Here is a 24480-nt window from a genome sequence, read left to right as displayed (position 1 = left end):
GAACGAGAGTGAGAGAACGAGAGTGAGAGAAAGAGAACGGGAGTGAGAGAAAGAGAACGAGAGTGAGAGAAAGAGAACGAGAGAAAGAGAACGAGAGTGAGAGAAAGAGAACGAGAGTGAGAGAAAGAGAACGAGAGTGAGAGAAAGAGAACGAGAGAAAGAGAACGAGAGTGAGAGAAAGAGAACGAGAGTGAGAGAAAGAGAACGGGAGTGAGAGAAAGAGAACGAGAGTGAGAGAAAGAGAACGAGAGTGAGAGAAAGAGAACGAGAGTGAGAGAAAGAGAATGAGAGTGAGAGAAAGAGAACGAGAGAAAGAGAACGAGAGTGAGAGAACGAGAGTGAGAGAAAGAGAACGAGAGTGAGAGAAAGAGAACGAGAGTGAGAGAAAGAGAACGAGAGTGAGAGAAAGAGAACGAGAGAAAGAGAAAGAGAACCAGAGTGAGAGAAAGAGAACGAGAGAAAGAGAACGAGAGTGAGAGAAAGAGAACGAGAGTGAGAGAAAGAGAACGAGAGTGAGAGAAAGAGAACGAGAGAAAGAGAACTAGAGTGAGAGAAAGAGAACGAGAGTGAGAGAAAGAGAACGAGAGTGAGAGAAAGAGAACGAGAGAAAGAGAACGGGAGTGAGAGAAAGAGAACGAGAGTGAGAGAAAGAGAACGAGAGTGAGAGAAAGAGAACTAGAGTGAGAGAAAGAGAATGAGAGTGAGAGAAAGAGAACGAGAGTGAGAGAAAGAGAACGAGAGAAAGAGAACGAGAGTGAGAGAAAGAGAACGAGAGTGAGAGAAAGAGAACGAGAGTGAGAGAAAGAGAACGAGAGAAAGAGAACGGGAGTGAGAGAAAGAGAACGAGAGTGAGAGAAAGAGAACGAGAGTGAGAGAAAGAGAACGAGAGTGAGAGAAAGAGAATGAGAGTGAGAGAAAGAGAACGAGAGTGAGAGAAAGAGAACGAGAGAAAGAGAACGAGAGTGAGAGAAAGAGAACGAGAGTGAGAGAAAGAGAACAAGAATGACAGAAAGAGAACGAGAGTGAGAGAAAGAGAACGAGAGTGAGAGAAAGAGAACGAGAATGAGAGAAAGAGAACAAGAGTGAGAGAAAGAGAACGAGAGTGAGAGAAAGAGAACGGGAGTGAGAGAAAGAGAACGAGAGTGAGAGAAAGAGAACGAGAGTGAGAGAAAGAGAACGGGAGTGAGAGAAAGAGAACGAGAGTGAGAGAAAGAGAACGAGAGTGAGAGAAAGAGAACGAGAGTGAGAGAAAGAGAATGAGAGTGAGAGAAAGAGAACGAGAGTGAGAGAAAGAGAACGAGAGAAAGAGAACGAGAGTGAGAGAAAGAGAACGAGAGTGAGACAGAGGAGTGAGGGAGAAAAAGAGAGTGAGAGTAGCTGCTTAATATTCCCAATGACAATATCCCCATTCACGTCAAAACCTTGCGTATTAAGAAACTCTAAACCCTGTCTGTGCATATTCCCTAAACCAGGAATATTCCCAAGCTATATTGTTTCTACTTGCTATATGCACAGGCGCTTCTGTAATCAATCAAACTCGTGTATTCTGCATAGCTTCCTCGTTACGCCACGTTTTAAATAAAATCAACGACATTCATGAGGTAAATACTGTAATGAAATATGTGTATTCCGGTCAACCACATATACACAAAATGCGTTCTTCAAGGAAACAACGTAGCTGAGCTCTAATTAACCTGACCTAAACTTAACTCTACTAAACTTAAACTGACCTGAACTGTACTTACCTTGACCTGAAGAGAACTCTACTTTACTTAACCTGAACTGAACTCAACTTAGCTTGACCTGAAATGAACTCAACTTAGCTTGACCTGAACTGAACTCTACTTAACCTGAACTGAACTCTTCTGAACTTGACCTGAACTGAACTGTACTTAACCTGACCTGAACTGAACTCTGCTTAACTTAACCTGAACTGAACTCAACTTAGCTTGACCTGAACTGAACTGTACTTAACTTGACCTGAACTGAACTCTACTTAACCTGAACTGAACTCTAGTCCAATTAAAATCGCGTAATGAAATCGACATCGGGTTTGTAAACTATCGTGCACATTTCGGTCGATTGCAGGATTTGCAATGCATGTGTACCGAAACTCGGCGTCAACAGATATTTTTCAAATATTTTCATGTTTTTAATCAAGGTGCTCACGTGATTTGATGCACTTCGCAAAGTAAGACCCGTTTTATTACAATATAGATTATACGATCATCTTGACTTCGCGCCGCCATTTTGTTTGAAGCTAATGCAAGTGACAAGAGAGGTGGAATCTGGTTGGTCAATAGGAGGGACATAGAAGAGACATAACTCGTAATTAGCCATTGGTGGCGATCGAGCCCAGAAAATCCAGCCCAGTTGAGCAAGGGTGGAAACTTGACTTTCACAGTCACTGAACGCCCTTGTCTCGGGAAGATGGCCACCTCATATTGTGCGATAGAGTCACATACCAAAACACTATTTTGGGAACTGATTAACACCGATGGTAACGAACGTGCTGTGATCAGGTAGTAGTGCCACACCCCACAACCACGCCCTGCCTCGCCCCTTTCCATCATATATTCAGATCACATTATGTAGATTCAATCAACAAAATCACACAATGTGAATGTTAAATAGTCATAAATACATATTCATTAAGAACTCCTCTTATCTCTCTTCCGTCAGCAATCAATCAGAATACATATAAAGCTGATCGGCTATTTGAAAGTGATGCAAATCTAATCCTGTATTATTAAGATACATTTCTTACCTTTTATGACGGCGGTCTGTAAATAATCGGACAATCCAGTGATTGACATCATGAACATCGATCAATGCAATTGGGATCGATGACATGCATCAACCAAGTCAGCGAGTCTGACCACCCGATCACGTAAGTCGCCTCTTACGACAAGCATAGTCGCCTTTTACAGCAAGAATGGGTCGCTGAAGGCCTATTCTACCCCGGATCTTCACGGGTCTCATACTCATGAACAGAAGCTATTTGAGAATACTCATAATGATCATCATTATCTTTTATCGGAAGACTTTAATGTTAAAATGCGCAATTTTCTTGACTATCCTGAGGGGGGCACGGGTGGCCCAGTCGTCTAAGGCGCCGCGATTCACTGTGCAGAGTTGCGTCCCTTGGGCACACCAGAAACCTTTGATTGTGGGTTCGATTCACGGTTCGCCCCGACTATGTTTCTATGTTTGTCAGCACCATACCCGTGCTCGTGGGTTTCAACGAAATGGTAAACGTCTGAGACCTGCATCACTTTGGGCTTTCCTCCCACATGAAGCTGACATGCCGCGATATAACTGGAATACTGTTAAAAGCGGCGTTAAACCCAACTCTCTCACTCACTTCACTATTCGGAACAAAGCGTTAGGGATCTTGAATATTTTGGGAAATATTTTTTTTAATGAAGACGGAGAACACACTTTAATAAATATATCCACAAAATATTCATAATATCTGACTTGTTTTTTGTTCAGTATATATCCCGTCTGGACATCGGTGCATGCAATAAAGAGTCAAAAGACTATCCTACAGACAACCTGCACATGCCTAGGTATACTGAGGACAATGTTATGAGAATTATGAAATAAAAACTGGTTACTTAACATGCATAGCACACAACAGAACAAGTGTTGACTTCACCTTGAATGACGGAAACAATGTCATAAATTATTTCCAGACACTTGGGATTATGTTATGACAGTTATTGATGGTAATATTCAGAAAGACTCCAGTGAAATCGTCAATCTATCTCTAACAGCAGGGGAGGAGAGTGTTAAAGTCAACAAGACATATGAGTGTAGCACGAAAACCCAACAAACACCATGGTAGGGCATCTTCCCGAGGCAAGAGAGTTAACTGACTTTAAAAGTCCAGTTTCCACCCTTGCCGAACTAGGCTGGAATTACTGGGCTCGATCGTAGCGCCACCAATGGCTATTACCAGTTATTTCCCTTCTACGCCTCTCCTGTGGACCAATCAGATTCCACCTCTCGTATCACTTGTGTTTGCTTCACACAAAATGGTGGCGCCCACTCAGGACGATCTGATCGATAATCAAGATCTATATTGTGATAAAACGGGTCTTACATCGCGAAATACATCAAATCACGTGAGCATTTTGATTAGAAACATGAACAGATTTGGAAAATATCTGCTGACAACGGGTTGGCTGTGCATAAGCTTGCAATCGACCGAAATCTGCATGACAGTTTACGAAGCGGTTTTCGATTTCGGTGCGTGATTTTGATTGGACTATGCATAGACTCGTTAGCCCAGCCAAAATGTAACTCCATAATACCAGCCTAGTTCGGCAAGGGTGGAAACTGGACTTAAAGTCAGTTAACTCACTTGCCTCGGGAAGATGTGGTGGGGTGGAGAGGTTGACTACTGGACACTAAGTAAATACAGAGCATAAGACATCGAATCACGGATGGGATTCCAACCAAAACTGTTCTAGAATTTGTAAACCTTGAGTGACCGTGAATAACATCTGTCTGTCTGAACTGAAAGGTCGATATTGCAGACCAGAAACTCCAGACATGTGACGGATCTGCCTTTCATTTGACCATACGTGAATTTTCTATCATAGTCTGTCATATCGGCCGTCACAAATGCACCCTTATTCGAAAACTATTGTAGAATTTAGAACTAATTTCACCGCAAACGTGATTTCTATTCCTAAAGGAACTTTTTTAGTTCAGTGTTATGAAAACCGATTTCATGAAGATATAAATTGTTTTACTCATCTTGCAAACGTCCGACTGCGGATTCTTAAATCAATAAACTGACGAAATGAAATAATAAATTAAACCAAATAACTTTTTGATAATTACGACAAAATAGATTGTTATTTCAACACTATTCACCACGTCACACGTTAGTATAAGATATATAGGTGTATTTCCGGGGAAAAGTAGCGCATTTCTGGTGTTTGTGAACCAAACGTTCCGAGCAGTTTCGTTCGATACGTGATAGTCTTACAAAACAGGTATATCCATATTCAACTGAATATTATGTCAAACTGTTGAGGCCAGTTCAACTGAAATAGAAATGTCCGTATATTCTACACAGTCGGTATGTTGTATATGTAGGCTGCCTTCCCTGTATGGTAGTGTTGTATCTGTAGGCTATGTGGTAGTGTTGTATATGTAGGCTGCCTCCCCTATATGGTAGTATTGTATCTTTAGGCTATGTGGTAGTGTTGTATCTGTAGGCTATGTGGTGTTGTTATATATATAGGCTGCCTCCCCTGTATGGTAGTGTTGTGTCTGTAGGCTATGTGGTAGTGTTGTAAATGTAGGCTGCCTCCCCTATATGGTAGTGTTGTATATGTAGGCTGCCTCCCCTATATGGTAGTGTTGTATATGTAGGCTATGTGGTAGTGTTGTATATGTAGGCTGCATCCCCTTTATGGTAGTGTTGTATGTGTAGGCTATGTGGTAGTGTTGTATGTGTAGGCTATGTGGTAGTGTTGTATCTGTAGGCTATGCGGTAGTGTTGTATATGTAGGCAGCATCCCCTATATGGTAGCGTTGTATCTGTAGGCTATGTGATAGCGTTGTATCTGTAGGCTATGTGGTAGTGTTGTATCTGTAGGCTATGCGGTAGTGTTGTATATGTAGGCAGCATCCCCTATATGGTAGCGTTGTATCTGTAGGCTGTGTGATAACGTTGTATGTGTAGGCTATGTGGTAGTGTTGTATCTGTAGGCTATGCGGTAGTGTTGTATCTGTAGGCTATGTGGTGGTGTTGTATCTGTAGGCTATGCGGTAGTGTTGTATCTGTAGGCTATGTGGTAGTGTTGTATCTGTAGGCTATGCGGTAGTGTTGTATCTGTAGGCTATGTGGTAGTGTTGTATCTGTAGGCTATGCGGTAGTGTTGTATCTGTAGGCTATGTGGTAGTGTTGTATCTGTAGGCTATGTGGTAGTGTTGTATCTGTAGGCTATGCGGTAGTGTTGTATCTGTAGGCTATGTGGTAGTGTTGTATCTGTAGGCTATGCGGTAGTGTTGTATCTGTAGGCTATGTGGTAGTGTTGTATCTGTAGGCTATGCGGTAGTGTTGTATCTGTAGGCTATGCGGTAGTGTTGTATCTGTAGGCTATTTGGTGTTGTTGTATGTGTAGGCTGCCTCCCCTGTACATGTATGTTAATTGTTAAGTTGCATCCACAGGGCTGGCCGCTGTAGTGAGAGGCAACCCCGCCGCTGACCTGTGCCCCGGACATGTGGAGTGTGGTACCATCACTCAGGAGAGATACACGGCCGCGGCGGGAGACGTCACGAAGCAGTGCAAGTGAGTGTGCCTTTAACATTGCCATATATACTCACCCTAAGAAGAAACCCATCGGGTGGTTTTCTTTCACTCATTTTGTTGATTAACGTCGCACTCAGCACTATTCCAGCTATATGACGGCGGTCTGTAAATAATTTTGTCTTGACCAGACATTCCAATGATTGATATCATGAGCATCGATCTACGCAATTGGGATACGATGACATGTTTCAACCAAGTCAGCGAAACAACTTTTTTGTGATGCGCTGCAAACCATCTCCGTGGTCTGGTGGTAGAGTGCCCGCACAGAGAGCGGAATGTCCGGGGTTTGATCCTGGTCTTAATTTGAATCCGACACTGTCCTTGACCTTTGTTGCAGGGCGCTGTATTTCGGGTTGGACTGTTTGGATCGCGTGAGGATGAACTGCTCCGCTTCCAAGACGTTCGGGTTGTCCGAGGCCATCAAATTTGCCAGAGAGCAGCTCAACAAGCTCAACTGCACATGTGAGTCTGTGTTGTCTTTAATTGACCTTCTTTTCTTTATAGTGAGCGAGTTGGGTTAAACGCCGCTTTGATCAATATGTCAGTTTTATCATGGAGCGTCAAATCAAGGTAATGAAGTTGGTGGTTGGTTTGTTGTTTTACGCCGCACTCAGCAATATTCCATCTATGTGACGGCGGTCTGTAAATATTCTGAACCAGACAATCACGTGATTGACATCATGAGCATCGATCCACGCAATTGGGATCGATGAAATGCATTAACCAAGTCAGCAAGCCTGACCACCTGATCCCGTTAGTCTTAATGTGGGAGGATAGCCCGAAGTTTGAAGGGATGCAGGTCTCAGACGTTTACCACTTCTGTAAAAACCACGAGCACGGTTATGGTGCTGGCAAACCTATGAACATAATCGGGGTGAAACCCACGAGCACGGGTATGGGGCTGACAAACCTAGGAACATAATCGGGGTGAACCGGGATTTGGAACCCACAATCATAGCTTTCTGGCGTGCCCAAGGGACGCAACTCTGCACAGCGAATCGCGGCGCCTTAGACGACTGGGCCACCCGTGCCCCCAAGTTCATCAGATAACATTAACCATTATATGTATTTCATTGGCCATCACTGACATGTTGTATTTTTGAAGATGCTATTCAGGAGGCAGCTATGACAAACGGGAGTATGGGGACAACAGGGGTCGGGTCTGTCGCCCCTGGCTATACAGGAGGGGTTCCGGGTACTGGGGGCACCCTGCCGGGTACTGGAGCTGGGGGGACGTGGTGGCAGCCTGCAGGCTCGGTGTCTACCCCACCGACAATTCCAACCGTGACAGCGGGAACACAAATGACAATATCGACCCCTCCGAGTGGAGGTATGTATACTCCCTACCAGAATATAAGCACTAGAACACTATGAACAATAGAATTAGGACCTAAAAAATCGAGTCTAATATTTTATATTCACGCTTCACAATAACTTAATTATAAATTTCATCTGGTGTTTTTTGTTCAGTCTTATTATTCAAGAATATTGCTAACATCGAGTTTTACTAAGAAACATTAACGTTGTCTTACTTGAAGCGTTTTTTATAGTTAATTGTTTTATCCCTCTTTGGTTTGTGCGAGCTTAATGTATAATGATTTCTCGTGTTTGATGCGACCCTATATTAACAGTTTGCCCCCCCCCCTAATATTTTATATTCACGCTTTACAATAACTTAATTATAAATTTCATCTGTTTTTTTTGTTCAGTCTTATTATTCCAGAATATTGCTAACATCGTGTTTTACTAAGAAACATTAACGTTGTCTTATTTGAAGCGTTTTTTAAAGTTAATTGCTTTATCCCTCTTTGGTTTGTCCGATCTGAATGTATATTAATCATTTCTCCCGATTCATATCTTAGCAAAACGTCACGTGTAACAATCTAAACTGCTATATACATGTTTCGGGTTTCAGATGCCGGTCGCTCTTGTCAGTCGCTGTCACTCGTCTTCACGATCGTGCTCATTTCAGGACTGTTATCATTTTTCTGAACTAAGGCAACGAATCAATGGGGTCATTTATCGGCAAAATATAACTGAAAATAGATTGATTTAGGGAAACCTTTTATTAATGTACCACAGCTGTTTAAATAAACAAAATTTGCCTTGAAATATACGTTATAGTTTCGAGATGGTTCTGAGGATGATGAAGACACTGTGACCCAATATGTGCCCTTCATGACTTCTCCGTATTTGCCTCCTAACTAGAACCGCTTGTGTAAATGTCTTATGTTGGAAGACACTGAAAGAGAGAAATGGAACGTGTAAGCTGTCCAGCCAAAGAACGCTTTCAATGAGTTTGAGGACGTACTTGTCAACTTTTCTTTTTCAAATTCTAGTGAGCCAAATGGACCCTTATCATACCTTGTTCTTTGAAATAAGAAGGAATCTTCAACTTTGGAAATATCAACTGAAAATATCAGCTTCAAGAAACATCAAGACCATTTATCCCAAAGCGGTGCCCAAAAGTATCATTACATATGAAATCAATGAATTGTATCATGTTAAATATTAGCACAAACTAGTTTTAGAAGTTATAAAAATTCAACTGAAAGTAAAAAAAAGTAAATAAGTGTCATTTACACAATTTTCCAATTCAATTGCGTTAAATAAAGCATTTATTGACATTGTTTTTGTATTTTGTTCATATATATTCAAAGAACAATTTAACCCATACGAATGTCACCTGGTTCTCCGAATATTCCTGGCTCCCAGTAACCCGTTGCCTAGAATATACCCACATACAGACATATGAAACTAATTCCTGAAAATATGTTCCCTTTATGTCACGCTTTTGGATACAACAGGACTATCGATGCTAACCCCTTGACCAGTTGAACTACATCGTCTTAAGCGACATATCGAGTTCGTTATAACGAGGTTTCCCTGTATGTCAAACCATCTCTCTATTGCTCAACATAAATTTTTTGTCAATTAATTTTTCGTATCTTCATTGAATCATTATCACGTGGAGTTGTAAGACTGTCCACAACAACATATGTTTTTCGTAAGAGGCGACTGATTCGAGATCTGCTTGACCTTTCCCTGGCTGTACGTTGCACATAATATCAATCAGTGGTTTTACTGGTCTACACTCGCTCATTTACAGCGCGCTGTGATATAGCTGGACTATTGCCGACAGACGTTAAACAACAAACAAACAAATAATTTAAACATCAATTAACACTCCGCCAAGTCATTTCCACCGTGTTTGTTTGTTTGTCTGTTTGTTGTTTAACGCCTCACTCAGCAATATTCCATCTATATGACGGCGGTCTGTAAATAATCGAGTCAACCAGACAATCCAGTGACTGACATCACGAGCATCGGTCCACACAATTGGGATACGATGCATTTCCACCGTGTAGACGTACAAGAAAGCATCTTGTTTAGTCAGCGAGCCAGACCCCCGATCCCGTTAGTCGTCTCTTACGACAAGCATGGGTTGCTGAAGACCTATTCTACTCCAGATTCTCACGGGTTATACATGTAGTAGTGGATTTTGCCTCTTGTTAAGTAACGAGTACCTGGGAACTTATCTTCAGGTATTACAACGCGAATGACAACATTATTGCAATGTTGTATGCCTTTAGGTCTCACTGCCACACACCAATTTCTTTGTTTCCTTAGTATATATTTATTACGGCGGTCGTCATCAATTGCATAAATAACGAAGCGCTCGTAATAGGACTTTAAGTGGTTCGGCCGGGTGAGGGCATTAGATTGTTCTTTTGTTTGCTTGTTGTTTAACGCCGCACTCAGCAATATTCCAGCTATATGATGGCGGTCTGTAAATAATCAAGTCTGGAACAGAACATCCAGTGATTGACATCATGAGCATCGATCCACGCAATTAGGATATGATGACATGCATCAACCAAGTCAGCAAGCCTGATCACCCGATCCCGTTAGTCGCCTCTAAAGACAAGCATAGTCGCCTGTTATGGCAAGCGTGGGTTGCTGAAGACCTATTCTACCCCGGATCTTCAAGGGTCGTGGGGGCATTAAGTAGGTTTTACTCTATGCGCTTGGTTTTCTCCTGATGAAGGGCAAGAAGTTGCTCTTCAATGTCGTTACAGACAATAAAAGAAATTGTTATCCATAAAACAGTGTCATGTACATAGGTTTTACTACCCTTTAAACAGTAATTCAGTTATATCACGGAAAGTCAGCTTAATGTAGGACAGTCTCAATGTGACCGGTACACGTTTACCATTTGGTGAAATCCACAAGGACGGTCGGTCCCGATTATGTTTCTAGGTTTGCCAGCACCAGCTTGTGGTTTTCGCCAAAGTGGTGAACGTCTGAGACCTGCATCACTTCAGACTTTCCTCCCACATTAAGCTTACGCGCCGTGATAAAACTGGAATACTGTTCAAAAGCGGTCACCCACACGCTCTTCCCCTGATGGTGTCCCCAATGTGTGAAGCCCATTTTTGGTGTACCCCGCTGTGACATTGCTGGAATATGGCTAAAAGCGGCGTAAACCCATACTCGTTCACTTACAGTGCCTGATTGATTGACTGTCTGTCATCGTACCCTGGCGCAGAACCTACGCACTCCCAGATTGACGGCGATATACTTTCACTGCTATGCTCAAGGGCGGCTTATATAAACGCTGCCTTCCTCAATACTTGTTGACAACCCACGTGGTTGAGATTACGTTTCCGAATCTGAATGCTTTACTGATGTGCTTTCAGGAACAAATAAGTTCATTATCCCTGACGCTGGCTGTGGTGATGAACAGAATACAGTAATGTGTGACTGGAACTGTGGGGCTGTGACATTATACAGTAATGTGTGACTGGAACTGTGGGGCTGTGACATAATACAGTAATGTGTGACTGGAACTGTAACATAATACAGTAATGTGTGACTGGAACTGTGGGGCTGTGACATTATACAGTAATGTGTGACTGGAACTGTGGGGCTGTGACATTATACAGTAATGTGTGACTGGAACTGTAACATAATACAGTAATGTGTGACTGGTGCTGTAACGTTATGCAGTAATGTGTGACTGGGACTGTAACATAATACAGTAATGTGTGACTGGGGCTGTGGGGCTGTGACATAATACAGTAATGTGTGACTGGAACTCTTTGGCTGTGACATTATACAGTAATGTGTGACTGGGACTGTAACATAATACAGTAATGTGTGACTGGTGCTGTAACGTTATGCAGTAATGTGTGACTGGGACTGTAACATAATACAGTAATGTGTGACTGGTGCTGTAACGTTATGCAGTAATGTGTGACTGGGGCTGTAACATAATACAGTAATGTGTGACTGGGGCTGTGGGGCTGTGACATAATACAGTAATGTGTGACTGGAACTCTTTGGCTGTGACATTATACAGTAATGTGTGACTGGGACTGTAACATAATACAGTAATGTGTGACTGGTGCTGTAACGTTATGCAGTAATGTGTGACTGGGACTGTAACATAATACAGTAATGTGTGACTGGGGCTGTGGGGCTGTGACATAATACAGTAATGTGTGACTGGAACTGTTGGGCTGTGACATAATTCAGTAATGTGTGACTGGGACTGTAACATAATACAGTAATGTGTGACTGGTGCTGCAACGTTATGCAGTAATGTGTGACGGGAGCTGTGGGGCTGTGATATAATACAGTAATGTGTGACTGGATCGGTTGGGCTGTAACATAATGCAGTAATGTGTGACAGGCGGATGGGCTGTAACATAGTGTAGTAATGTGTGACTGGAACGGTTGGGCTATAACATAATACAGCAATGTGTGACTGGGGCTGTAACATAATACAGTAATGTGTGACTGGTGCTGTAACATAATACAGTTATTTGTGACTGGAGATGTACCATTATGTAGTAGTGTGTGACTGGACCTATGGGGCTGTAACAAAATACAGTAATGTGTGACTGGAGCTGTGGGGCTGTAACATAATACAGTAATGTGTGACTTGCGCTGTAACATAATACAGTAATGTGTGACTGGGGGTGTAACATTATGCAGTAATGTGTGACTTGCGCTGTAACATAATACAGTAATGTGTGACTGGGGCTGTAACATTATGCAGTAATGTGTGACTTGCGCTGTAACATAATACAGTAATGTGTGACTGGTGCTGTAACATTATGCAGTAATGTGTGACTGGGGCTATTGGGCTGTGACATGATGCAGTAATGTGTGACTGGGGCTGTGGGGTTGTAACATAATACAGTTATGTGTGACTGGAACTATTGGGCTGTGACATGATACAGTAATGTGTGACTGGAATTGTGGGGCTGTGACATAATACAGTAATGTGTGGCTGGATCTGTAAGATAATACAGTATTGTGTGACTGGAATTGTGGGGCTGTAACATAATACAGTAATGTGTGACTGGATCTGTGGCGCTGTAACATAATACAGTAATGTGTGACTGGGGCTGTAAGAAAATACAGTAATGTGTGACTGGATTTGTAACATAATACAGTAATGTGTGAATGGATCTGTGGGGCCGTGACATAATACAGTAATGTGTGACTGGATTTGTAACATAATACAGTTATGCGTGACTAGAGATGTAACATTATGCAGTAAAGTGTGACTGGAACTGTGGGGCTGTAACATTATACAGTAATGTGTGACTGGAATTGTAACATAATACAGTTATGTGTGACTGGAGATGTAACATTATGCATTAATGTGTGACTGGAATTGTGGGGCTGTGACATAATACAGTAATGTGTGACTGGAGATGTAACATTATGCATTAAAGTGTGACTGGAATTGTGGAGCTGTGATATAATACAGTAATGTGTGACTGGAGATGTAACATTAAACAGTAATGTGTGACTGGAATTGTGGGGCTGTAACATAATACAGTAATGTGTGACTGGATCTGTGGCGCTGTAACATAATACAGTAATGTGTGACTGGGGCTGTAAGAAAATACAGTAATGTGTGACTGGATTTGTAACATAATACAGTAATGTGTGAATGGATCTGTGGGGCCGTGACATAATACAGTAATGTGTGACTGGAATTGTAACATAATACAGTTATGTGTGACTGGAGATGTAACATTATGCATTAATGTGTGACTGGAGCTGTGGGGCTGTGACATATTACAGTAATATGTGACTGGATCTGTAAGATAATACAGTATTGTGTGACTGGAATTGTGGGGCTGTAACATAATACAGTAATGTGTGACTGGATCTGTAACATAATACAGTAATGTGTGACTGGATCTGTAACATAATACAGTATTGTGTGACTGGAATTGTGGTGCTGTAACATAATACAGTAATGTGTGACTGGATCTGTGGGGCTGTGACATAATACAGTAATGTGTGACTGGGGCTGTAAGAAAATACAGTAATTTTTAACTGGATTTGTAACATAATACAGCAATGTGTGAATGGATCTGTAAGGATGTAACATAATACAGTAATGTGTGAATGGATTTGTAACATAAAACAGTTATGTGTGACTAGAGATGTAACATTATGCAGTAAAGCGTGACTGGAACTGTGGGGCTGTAACATTATACAGTAATGTGTGACTGGAATTGTAACATAATACAGTTATGTGTGACTGGAGATGTAACATTGTGCATTAATGTGTGACTGGAATTGTGGGGCTGTGACATAATACAGTAATGTGTGACTGGAGATGTTACATTATGCAGCAATGTGTGACTGGAGATGTAACATTATGCAGTAATGTGTGACTGGAGATGTAACATAATACAGTAATGTGTGACTGGAACTGTGGGGCTGTAACATAATACAGTTATGTGTTACTGGAGATGTAACATTGTGCAGTAATGTGTGACTGGAATTGTGGGGCTGTAACATAATACAGTTATGTGTGACTGGAGATGTAACATTATGCAGTAATGTGTGACTGGAGATGTAACATAATACAGCAATGTGTGACTGGAACTGTGGGGCTGTGACATTATACAGTAATGTGTGGATGGAACTGTTGGGCTGTTCCTTAATACAGTAATGTGTGACTGGAACTGTTTGACTGTAGAAGCACGAATTACGCCTTGCTGGTCGGGTAACAGAACCGTGTTGTACTACCGTATTTGGGATTGTGTCGGCTTGTAATGTCGCTGCGTGACGACGGTGTCAACTCGGTGAAGGGTTTGCTCTGACACTCGACGTCTGGTAAGGAAACCCCCCTTGACCAAACACCTGCCCCGACACCTCGCTTCATATTACACCTGTCAGAGGCGACATTGGGTAATCGTGGTGGGGAAAAGGGGGGTGGGGAGGATAGGAGGAGAAGGAGGAGTGGGGGGTGGTGGTGGTGGTGGGGGGGTGGGGGGGGGGGTGGTGTGTGTGTGTGTGTGGGGGGGGGGGGGGGGGGGGGGTAAAGAGTGAGAGCAATTGTGGTGGTAGGTGAGTACGTAGGTCGGTGGTTCGTGCACAACGATGTAATGGGAAGTAAAGGCTTACGTGCAGTTGTTGGGGTATGAAGGCGAACGAGGATGGGTGGTGAGGGATAGCACGGAGACGTGAAGGAACAGGGGTAAATGAAGTGTATGAGGGGTGGGGAGAGAAGGGTAACAGGGGTGGGGAGGGAAGAGTAACAGGGGTGGGGAGGGAAGAGTAACAGAGGTGGGGAGAGAAGGGTAACAGGGGTGGGGAGGGAAGTTTAACAGGGGTGGGGAGGGAAGGGTAACGGGGGGGGGGAGGGTAACAGGGGTGGGGAGAGAAGGGTAACAGGGGTGGAGAGGGAAGGGTAACAGGGGTGGGGAGAGAAGGGTAACAGGGGTGGGGAGAGAAGGGTAACGGGGGTGGGGAGGGAAGGGTAACAGGGGTGGGGAGGGAAGGGTAACAGGGGTGGGGAGAGAAGGGTAACAGGGGTGGGGAGAGAAGAGTAACAGGGGTGGGGAGAGAAGGGTAACGGGGGGGGGGTAACAGGGGTGGGGAGAGAAGGGTAACAGGGGTGGGGAGGGAAGGGTAACAGGGGTGGGGAGGGAAGAGTAACAGAGGTGGGGAGAGAAGGGTAACAGGGGTGGGGAGGGAAGAGTAACAGGGGTGGGGAGAGAAGGGTAACGGGGGGGGGAGGGTAACAGGGGTGGGGAGAGAAGGGTAACAGGGGTGGAGAGGGAAGGGTAACAGGGGTGGGGAGAGAAGGGTAACAGGGGTGGGGAGAGAAGGGTAACGGGGGTGGGGAGGGAAGGGTAACAGGGGTGGGGAGGGAAGGGTAAGAGGGGTTTGGGAGAGAAGGGTAACAGGGGTGGGGAGGGAAGGGTAACAGGGGTGGGGAGGGAAGAGTAACAGGGGTGGGGAGGAAAGGTTGTCAAGGTGGGGAGAGAAGTGTAACGTTGTCAATTTTGGGAGAGAAGTGTGACGTTGTCAAGGTGGGGAGAGAGGTGTGACGTTGTCAAGGTGGGGAGAGAAGTGTAACGTTGTCAATGTGGGGAGGAGAAGTGTGACGTTGTCAAGGTGGGGAGAGACGTGTGACGTTGTGAAGGTGGGGAGAGAAGTGTAACGTTGTCAATGTGGGGAGAGAGGTGTGACGTTGTGAAGGTGGGGAGAGAAGTGTAACGTTGTCAATGTGGGGAGAGAAGTATAACGTTGTCAAGGTGGGGAGAGACGTTTGACGTTGTCAATGTGGGGAGAGAAGTGTAACGTTGTCAATGTGGGGAGAGAGGTGTGACGTTGTCAAGGTGGGGAGAGAAGTGTAACGTTGTCAAGGTAGGGAGAGACGTGTGACGTTGTGAAGGTGGCGAGAGAAGTGTAACGTTGTCAATGTGGGGAGAGAGGTGTGACGTTGTGAAGGTGGGGAGAGAAGTGTAACGTTGTCAATGTGGGGAGAGAGGTGTGACGTTGTGAAGGTGGGGAAAGAAGTGTAACGTTGTCAATGTGGGGAGAGAGGTGTGACGTTGTCAAGGTGGGGAGAGAGGTGTGACGTTGTGAAGGTGGGGAGAGAAGTGTAACGTTGTCAATGTGGGGAGAGAGGTGTGACGTTGTCAAGGTGGCGAGAGAAGTGTAACGTTGTCAATGTGGGGAGAGAGGTGTGACGTTGTGAAGGTGGGGAGAGAAGTGTAACGTTGTCAATGTGGGGAGAGAGGTGTGACGTTGTCAAGGTGGCGAGAGAAGTGTAACGTTGTCAATGTGGGGAGAGAAGTATAACGTTGTCAAGGTGGGGAGAGACGTGTGACGTTGTGAAGGTAGGGAGAGAAGAGTAACGTTGTCAAGGTGGGGAGAGAGGTGTGACGTTGTGAAGGTGGGGAGAGAAGTGTAACGTTGTCAATGTGGGGAGAGACGTGTGACGTTGTGAAGGTAGGGAGAGAAGAGTAACGTTGTCAAGGTGGGGAGAGACGTGTGACGTTGTGAAGGTAGGGAGAGAAGAGTAACGTTGTCAAGGTGGGGAGAGACGTGTGACGTTGTGAAGGTGGGGAGAGAAGTGTAACGTTGTCAATGTGGGGAGAGAAGTATAACGTTGTCAAGGTGGGGAGAGAAGTGTGACGTCGTCAAGGTGGAGTATAAATTACGAGAAGGGCTGAATTTCCTGGACAATTGCAATTAAAGCTTTCTTTGCGCGTGTCAGCGTCAACCGGAGTGATCACTATTGTCTGATAAACCAACAGTGTAGCGGAGCTCAGACAACACAGCTGATCGCCTGACAGGTGCCCCCTGTGACAGGCAGCAAACAGTGGTAAGTCTGTGTGTATTGTGGGGAGGTATCAACACTCCACAACGCGTGGCATCAAGGCTTGGCGTTCACGTCGCGTTATAGCAGTTATACCCACTCATTACTCGGCCCTGTATCTATAACAACTGTTTTTTAGACGTCCACGACATATGATAGTTACTTATATCATTATGAATATGGACACGATTATGAATATGAATATTAGTCGCTGTTGTAGTAGTAGTAGTAGTCGTAGTAGTAGTAGTAGTAGTAGTGGTAGTAGTAGTAGTAGTAGTAGTAGTAGTAGTAGTAGTAGTAGTAGTAGTAGTAGTAGTAGTAGTGGTAGTAGTAGTAGTGGTGGTGGTAGTAGTAGTAGCTGTAGTGGTAGTGGTTGTAGTAGTAGTAGTAGTAGTAGTAGTAGTGGTAGTAGTAGTAGTAGTAGTAGTAGTAGTAGTGGTAGTAGTAGTAGTGGGGGTAATAGTAGTAGTTGCTGTAGTGGTAGTGGTTGTAGTAGTAGTAGTAGTAGTAGTAGTAGTAGAAGTAGTAGTAGTAGTGGTAGTAGTGGTAGTAGTAGTAGTGGTGGTGGTAGTGGGGGTAATAGTAGTAGTTGCTGTAGTGGTAGTGGTTGTAGTAGTAGTAGTAGTAGTAGTAGTAGTAGTAGTAGTAGTAGTAGTGGTAGTAGTAGTAGTGGTGGTGGTAGTGGTGGTAATAGTAGTAGTTGCTGTAGTGGTAGTGGTTGTAGTAGTAGTAGTAGTAGTAGTAGTAATAGTAGGAGTAATAGTAGTAATGACGGTTGTGGTATGGCGGCGACGGTGGAAAAAGTAGTAGTAGTAGTAATGGTGGTGGTGGTAGTTCTCGTGGTAGTAGTAGTTGTAGTAGTACTAGTAGTTGTAGAAGTGGTGGTGGCGGCGGCGGCGGTAGTAGTAGTAGTAGTAGTAGTAGTAGTTGTAGAAGTGGTGGTGTTGGCAGCGGTAGTAGTAGTAGTAGTAGTGGTAGTAGTAGTAGTAGTAGTAGTAGTAGTAGTAGTAGTAGTAGTAGTAGTGGTGGTAGTAGCAGTGGTAGTAGTAGCAAATCCAATTCGCACATTTACATTAAAGCTGTCAGTCGTTTAAATTGGCTTTGATCCAAATTTCGAAATACCTGAAAGTATGTTAAAAACGTATTCAGAGTCTTATAACGCGTGTTTCCGTTATCACAAAGTACACGCAGTATTTTAATTTAAGAGTTCATATCGCGCGTTACTATTTCAGTAGAACGTAGCCCCGCCAGGTGAATCTGATGACGCCACCTGTGCTTGCGAAAGTTTAGTTTGTGTGTATCTTTAGAAACTAGTCTGTAAAACGGTAAATTTTGTTAAAAGCAGAATGTGTCCAATTAACGTTTGAATATCTCAACCTATCGTATCGTATAGAACCGCGCGGCAGTGAGTAGCAGTGAGTTCCACAAAATCTCTCCCGATAAGAAAAGTGGCAAAAATCGAAGATCCATTGCCGGTGCTTTATCTGCAATGATTAAGGCGCTGAAAATAAGCCTCGAGTAATGCTAGGAATTGTGCAGGCCACGCCGAAAGCACGACAGCCAGGGGGTGGGGCGAGCGTAGGGGGGCGAACCTCACACCCTTTTTGTCATAAATACAGACTATCAGAAGATGGTGTTTAACTTTGACAGTACGAATTGCTTTTCTTATCTCGCGGCCAGACATTTGCAATTAATTGTAGCTGATAGACTGGCATACAGGCTGTATTAGCCTAGATCCAGTGCTGAAACGGGTAGAGTGTTTGAGAAATAAACCTCCGTGATATATGTGGGTAAAGATTTAATGGCAACAAATTATTAACCGATGTTGGTGTATTGGGTCCCACCACATTTACAGTCCCTGAAAGTCCGCCTTGTCTGCCACCTCCAGTTCCATAATTTGTATCAACCTGACACAGAATTTCGAACACGAACAACAACAGACCAGGTACACAAGCATTATACCTGACACCTGTCCGCCATGTTTGTTTAAAGCGACAACCTCATCAGTGACATCCGTCGGAGCCACATTTCAGCGAACACGTTGTATTTTGTATCTACTATTGCAACGTAACAATACATTTACTTACGACAGCCTCTAATTCAAGTCGTTGTGTGGGGGGCAAGGCCCCCAAACCCCCTGGTGTTTTAGCGAGGTTAGAAAAATGGCGTCTGAAAAACTTAGAAACCCTTACAAAGAAATGAGCTCGTGCACATGCCTTACCAAAATGGCGGAATGTGTCTGGTATACTGTAATCTTGCAACAGACCAAGTCTGGCAATTGACATCAGAACATAGAGCACAACGCTTCTTTAAAGAGGATCTTAGATTGGGTCGATTAGCAGTCCTAGCAAGTTAAAGTCAAGTCTTTCAAACACAGTTCAGCTGATTTAACACATTTTATGATGTTTATCAATCTAGGAGTCAAGGATTATGCTCATTCTCCAGTGGCAATATCTCAGCTTCACATATAGCGCTAGCCACGTCTAGAGTGTCTGAACGGTCAGTGGTTCCATCATCCACTGGCCCTGTCACATCAAAAGACGTTCAAAGTTAGTTCTTGTTGAGGTGACTAACGGGACCGAGTGATGAAGCTCGCTGACTTGGTTGATGCATGTCATCGTATCCAGGTTGCGTAGATCAAAGCTCATTATGCTAACCACTGGATTGTCTGGTCCGGACTCGATTAATTACAGACCGCCGTCATATAGCTGGAATATAGCTGAGTGTGGCGTTAAACAACAAACAGGTGAGCCGTGACCTTGACCATGACCTTGCAACACAGACCACAGACACATTTGGTAAAGAACCACTAGGTATACATGTACGTTCTCTGTTAATTAAAACTTTAAATGTTGGATAAAAATTGTAATAAAAGTGAAGAAATATGATAATCATCCATATCCTTAACAGTAACAGTTCAAGGTTCCAAATACGAGAGAGTGTCCCTTTAAGAGCACGACATATTGCGGACAAAATCACGTGAAGTCGAGATGGCTTAAGGATGTCTGAGAGGCAAGACAGTTGATTATTGGTATCAAAGGATAGACGTACATCTATATCTCCCGCATCGTCCATTCATCAGATTGTGTAGCAGGAGACGAACCAGCAGCTCGGTGGTCTGACCGACTTTGAAGGAGCCTCATACCTCTTTGTGGAAATATCGAACCGTCGTAGACATGTCTGAGAGATGGTTCTCGGGCTTTGCGTCTGACGCTTGGGATCTTAGCTCCTGAAAATGATTGGAAACATGACAGCTCCATCACAGAATCTGAATTGATTTTCATCAGTCTGGTAGCGAGAGCTATCTTGAAAGGCGGAAAGTCTATTTTGAAGATAATGAAGTCTTTTAACTGATAGAGATAATGCAGTTGGGTGTTAGGTCTTGTCATGGTATGTGAACTATATATTATGTATTTTTGTTCTCTTTTTTGTTGTTGAAATAATGAGATTTCAGCAGACAGTTCATCGTCGATGTTGGTTACTGATGATGTTTGGGAAGGGTTTTTTCTACACCTGTAATCAACTCAGATATTATTATAGTCAGGTGAAGGGTTTATTCAGTACTGCTTTACACAGATTGTTTCAATTTTAGCGATGTAAGTGATGTTGCTCCAAATGTTTCGTTGTTGTTGTTTAACGCTACACTCAGCAATATTCCAGCTATATGACGGCGGTCTGTAAATAAACGAGTATAGACAGTCCAGTGATTAACATCATGAGCATCGATCTACGAAATTGGGATACAATGGCATGCATGAACCAAGTCAGCGAGCCTGACCACCTGATCCCGTTAGTCGCCTCTTACAGCAAGTATGGGTTGTGGAATATCAATCCACACCCGGATTTTCGCCGGTGTGTTAATTATGTAAGCCGCATGAGCTATTAGAACAAGGGTAATGTAGTTGTTCTACAGTCACCTCTCAAAACAAGACAAATACTTGTGAGTGAATGTTGTTACGCCAGTATGCAGCTTTCGTTATTGCACGATCTGTAAATAACCGAGCCTTAACAGAAGAATCAGTGGTTAATAGCATGAACAACTATTCTAACACTCGGTGGGTGAGAAGCCCATTTGCGATAACTGGTATCAAACATATGTGTGTGATCGAATTCCAGGTCTGTGATTGGCTACTCCATGGTGATGACCTGAGGTCAGATTACGACGGACTAATTTCCTGATTGTAATTCATTAATAAGATACTCGCGCCTCGCGAATTCACCTACGTCTGTGACGACAGTTTAAGATTTTGGTATTCATAAAAGTTTTTTTTGTAATCTTATCTGGTTCTCGTTACCATCATCGCCTTAATAATCCTTTTGGTGGAGGATCACACACGGTATGAGTAGTGAGCAGTAAGCGGGATGATGTCACTCATGAACATTGCGCTATGTATTAATGCGCCATTGCGATCATGAGAATAAACAAAAAATGCATCGGTTCGATGCTAAAATAGTGCGATTTTAGAATGTGTAAGAAACAGATTACTGCACTCGTGCCGGTCACATACCGCCTATCCTACGTTCTTTAGATACGTTTTTGAACAGCTCGTTGTAAGATAAATGGTATATGACAGTAACTCGTGAAGTTATCTCTATTTAATCAGCCAGGACAAGCAATATTGGGCACTATAATCTAAGTCTGACAGGTATTCCCCATGTGGGAAATAAGTACTGTATTTCCCCTCACCATAATATGAAAAATAATCTCACCCTGTGTCTAAAACTTTGCAACGAACATTTTTGCCGTTAAAGTCAGTATCAGGTTCTGACGCACGGCAGTGTTAAAATCATCACAATATCAAAGTGTATATGCAAGGACAATTGGTAAATTGAGAGATGTAATTATCGCAGCTGGGGTTAGCTTAACCGTCGCTGAAGATGTAACTAATATTGCAACATGTACTTGAATACTACTCCTGTGTGTGGTTATTGGTGTGTCAGAGTGTATTACCCAGAACTGTTAGCCCACTATATTCTCTTAGACTGTATAAGCGGTGGTGTCACACCAACAATCACACGGAGCCGTGTTGTGACACGTGCGTTTGACGAACATGTTATGAGACGTTTCAAGGGGTATTTCTGTCATGATGTTAGTCCAACGGTCTCTATCAAGGGTCAAGTGGGGTTTTAGTGGACAGATTTGGTCGGCGGTCTGGCAGCGTCTGGGTAGCAATTTCTGTCGTCCATCGACCATGTTTTGATTTAGTTCGTATATTGATATCTTGTGCTAAGATATTATGGTCCAAACTTAAGGGTCACTATGCCCATGCGTTCAGGATGGTCTTGTCTTTCGTTTGAGTGTTTCGCGAACACCTGGTATCATCACTATTTGGTCGTGATTCATAAACACATGCTCGTGATGCTGTCGGAATCATACAATCGACTCTGCTTAAGGCAGATATTTTATTTTTATGGGTTTTGTCGCTTTTGGATGTTGGTTACATTTCCCTGACTGGTTTTTCGTGTTGAGCAGTGCGCATCCGATTGTTACATACCAATTTCAGCATGACCTCCAAGATGACGGTTGGTTGGTTGGTTTGTTGTTTAACGCCGCACTCAGCGATATTCCAGCTATATGGCGGCGTTCTGTAAATAATAACTGGACCAGACAATCCAGTGGTTGATATCATGAGCATCGATCCATGCAATTGGGACCGATGCGTGCATCAACCAAGTCAGGGATCTTGACCACCTGATCCCGTTAGTAGCCTTTTTACGACAAGCATAGTCACCTTTTACAGAAAGCATGGGTTGCTGAAGATCTGTTCTACCCCGGAATCTTCACGGGTTCCGAGATGACGGAGTTGGCGAAGTAATTTGAGTACATTGATGGACAGAAATGTTATAAAGTTTGTCTTGGTATTTAGTACGAAATGTAGGTAAGTTTGCGGGGTGGCATCGGTGATGTTGATGATGTTTTCAATATTTTCACTTGCACTACAAATAATGACTCCACTTCGGCATCGTCTATGATATAGTCTATAAACGGAACAAGACAGAATTGTTTGTCTCCCATGGAAGAAATTCACCGCTTAAAGGAACTGGAACGATTCTGTTCAATGCTACGACAAATGAAAGTTAACAAAAAGAGAATATCGTAATTACAGGTTATATGTACCCTATGAGGCATTTACCATGGTCCAGACCCGTGAAGATCCGGGGTAGAATAGGTCTTCAGCAACCCATGCTTGCCGTAAGAGGAGACTAACGGGATCGAGTGGTCAGGTTCGATGGCTTGGTTGATGCATGTCATTGTATCCCAAATATCATGGATTGATGCTCATGATGTCAATCACATGATTGTCTTGTCAATACTAGACTAATTTACAGACCGCCGTCATATAGCTGGAATATTGCTGAGTGCAGCGTTAAACAACAAACAAACTTAGTTTGTCCCAGGAATGTATCCTTGTATAGTTACAGAAATGAACAGTATCCTACAAGGCTGCAGCTATAAAAGGAAACATGTTCGATGCCACATTTCTTTGTAGCATTCTTATTTAAAAAAAAGGCTTTTAAAGCGTTTAATTCGGAATATAAAAACTTGTGTTCGTTAAACCTGTGTTAACGATCCCTAATGTTTCCAATGCAAAAACTTATACTCGTTGTATGTTCTTATAAGCTTTAATTTTATATGTACCTTTTTATGATATGTATCTATATCTACACAGCTAGCTTGTAAAGTTTTCGATGACAATTTCAGCAATATGTAATTATGCATAATATTTTTTTTTTATATTAAGTCAAATATAATATGCGTACTGCAACAATAACGTAACATTTGATGCTTTCCTGTTCCTGAAAATATAGGAAACAAAATCGTGCTCTTTTCTCAAATGATCAGGGGCGGTCGGGTAGCCTAGTGGTTAAAGCGTTCGCTCGTCACGCCGAAGACCCAGGTTCGATTCCCGACATAGGTACATTGTGTGAAGCCCATTTCTGGTGTTCCCCGCCGTGATATTGCTGGAATATTGCTAAAAGCGGCGTAAAACCATACTCACTCACTCACTCTAATGATCGCGTTAGTAGTCTGATTCCGCTGTTTCAGATAGGTGTCTGACTTAACACTCACAGCACACGTGACAACTATTTCCATGATGTCCGAGTTTGTTAAACAAATCCATTGAGTTAGATAACAATAATCAATCAATCACCGTATTATCGGCTAATCCTTGGAACACTATTTACACAACACGCAAAGGCACTTCACGCTCCGATATGGCTGTATCCCGTCTGCACTAGAAAAACTGCATTTACACATGCGTTTGATAAATACACTCAGTAAGATAACAGTGATTAATCAATCAACGTATTATCGGTTAATCCTTTGATCACTGTTTTTTGCAGCTCCGCTAATCATTCCTCTGTTGCTGCGCTGCCACGTGCACATTCAAAGAGATAAACCTCCCGCATTTCGAAATTTGAGGTCGTCTCACTGCAGATTCGGTAACACTTATTTTCATTTGAAACTGAGAACTGAACCTCCCAGGTCCTAGT

General features: G+C 43.1%; 1 protein-coding gene across 1 annotated transcript; it reads left to right on the top strand.

The window, feature by feature from the left end:
* The first annotated feature begins 284 nt into the window (after window positions 1-284).
* On the top strand, window positions 285-8508 carry LOC139461564 (uncharacterized). Its single transcript, XM_071243044.1, has 5 exons — window positions 285-324; window positions 6194-6314; window positions 6673-6797; window positions 7441-7665; window positions 8251-8508. The coding sequence occupies exons 1-5, from the start codon at window positions 285-287 to the stop codon at window positions 8325-8327; spliced, it is 588 nt and encodes a 195-aa protein (XP_071099145.1). The 3' UTR covers window positions 8328-8508.
* The last annotated feature ends 15972 nt before the right edge of the window (window positions 8509-24480 follow it).

This window comes from Haliotis cracherodii, unplaced genomic scaffold (genome assembly GCF_022045235.1).
Source record: "Haliotis cracherodii isolate W230 unplaced genomic scaffold, xgHalCrac1.p SCAF_15, whole genome shotgun sequence".
Taxonomy (NCBI): Eukaryota; Metazoa; Mollusca; class Gastropoda; order Lepetellida; family Haliotidae; genus Haliotis; species Haliotis cracherodii.
Note: the sequence above shows the minus strand (reverse complement) of the source record. Positions and strands in the feature narration are given on the sequence as shown.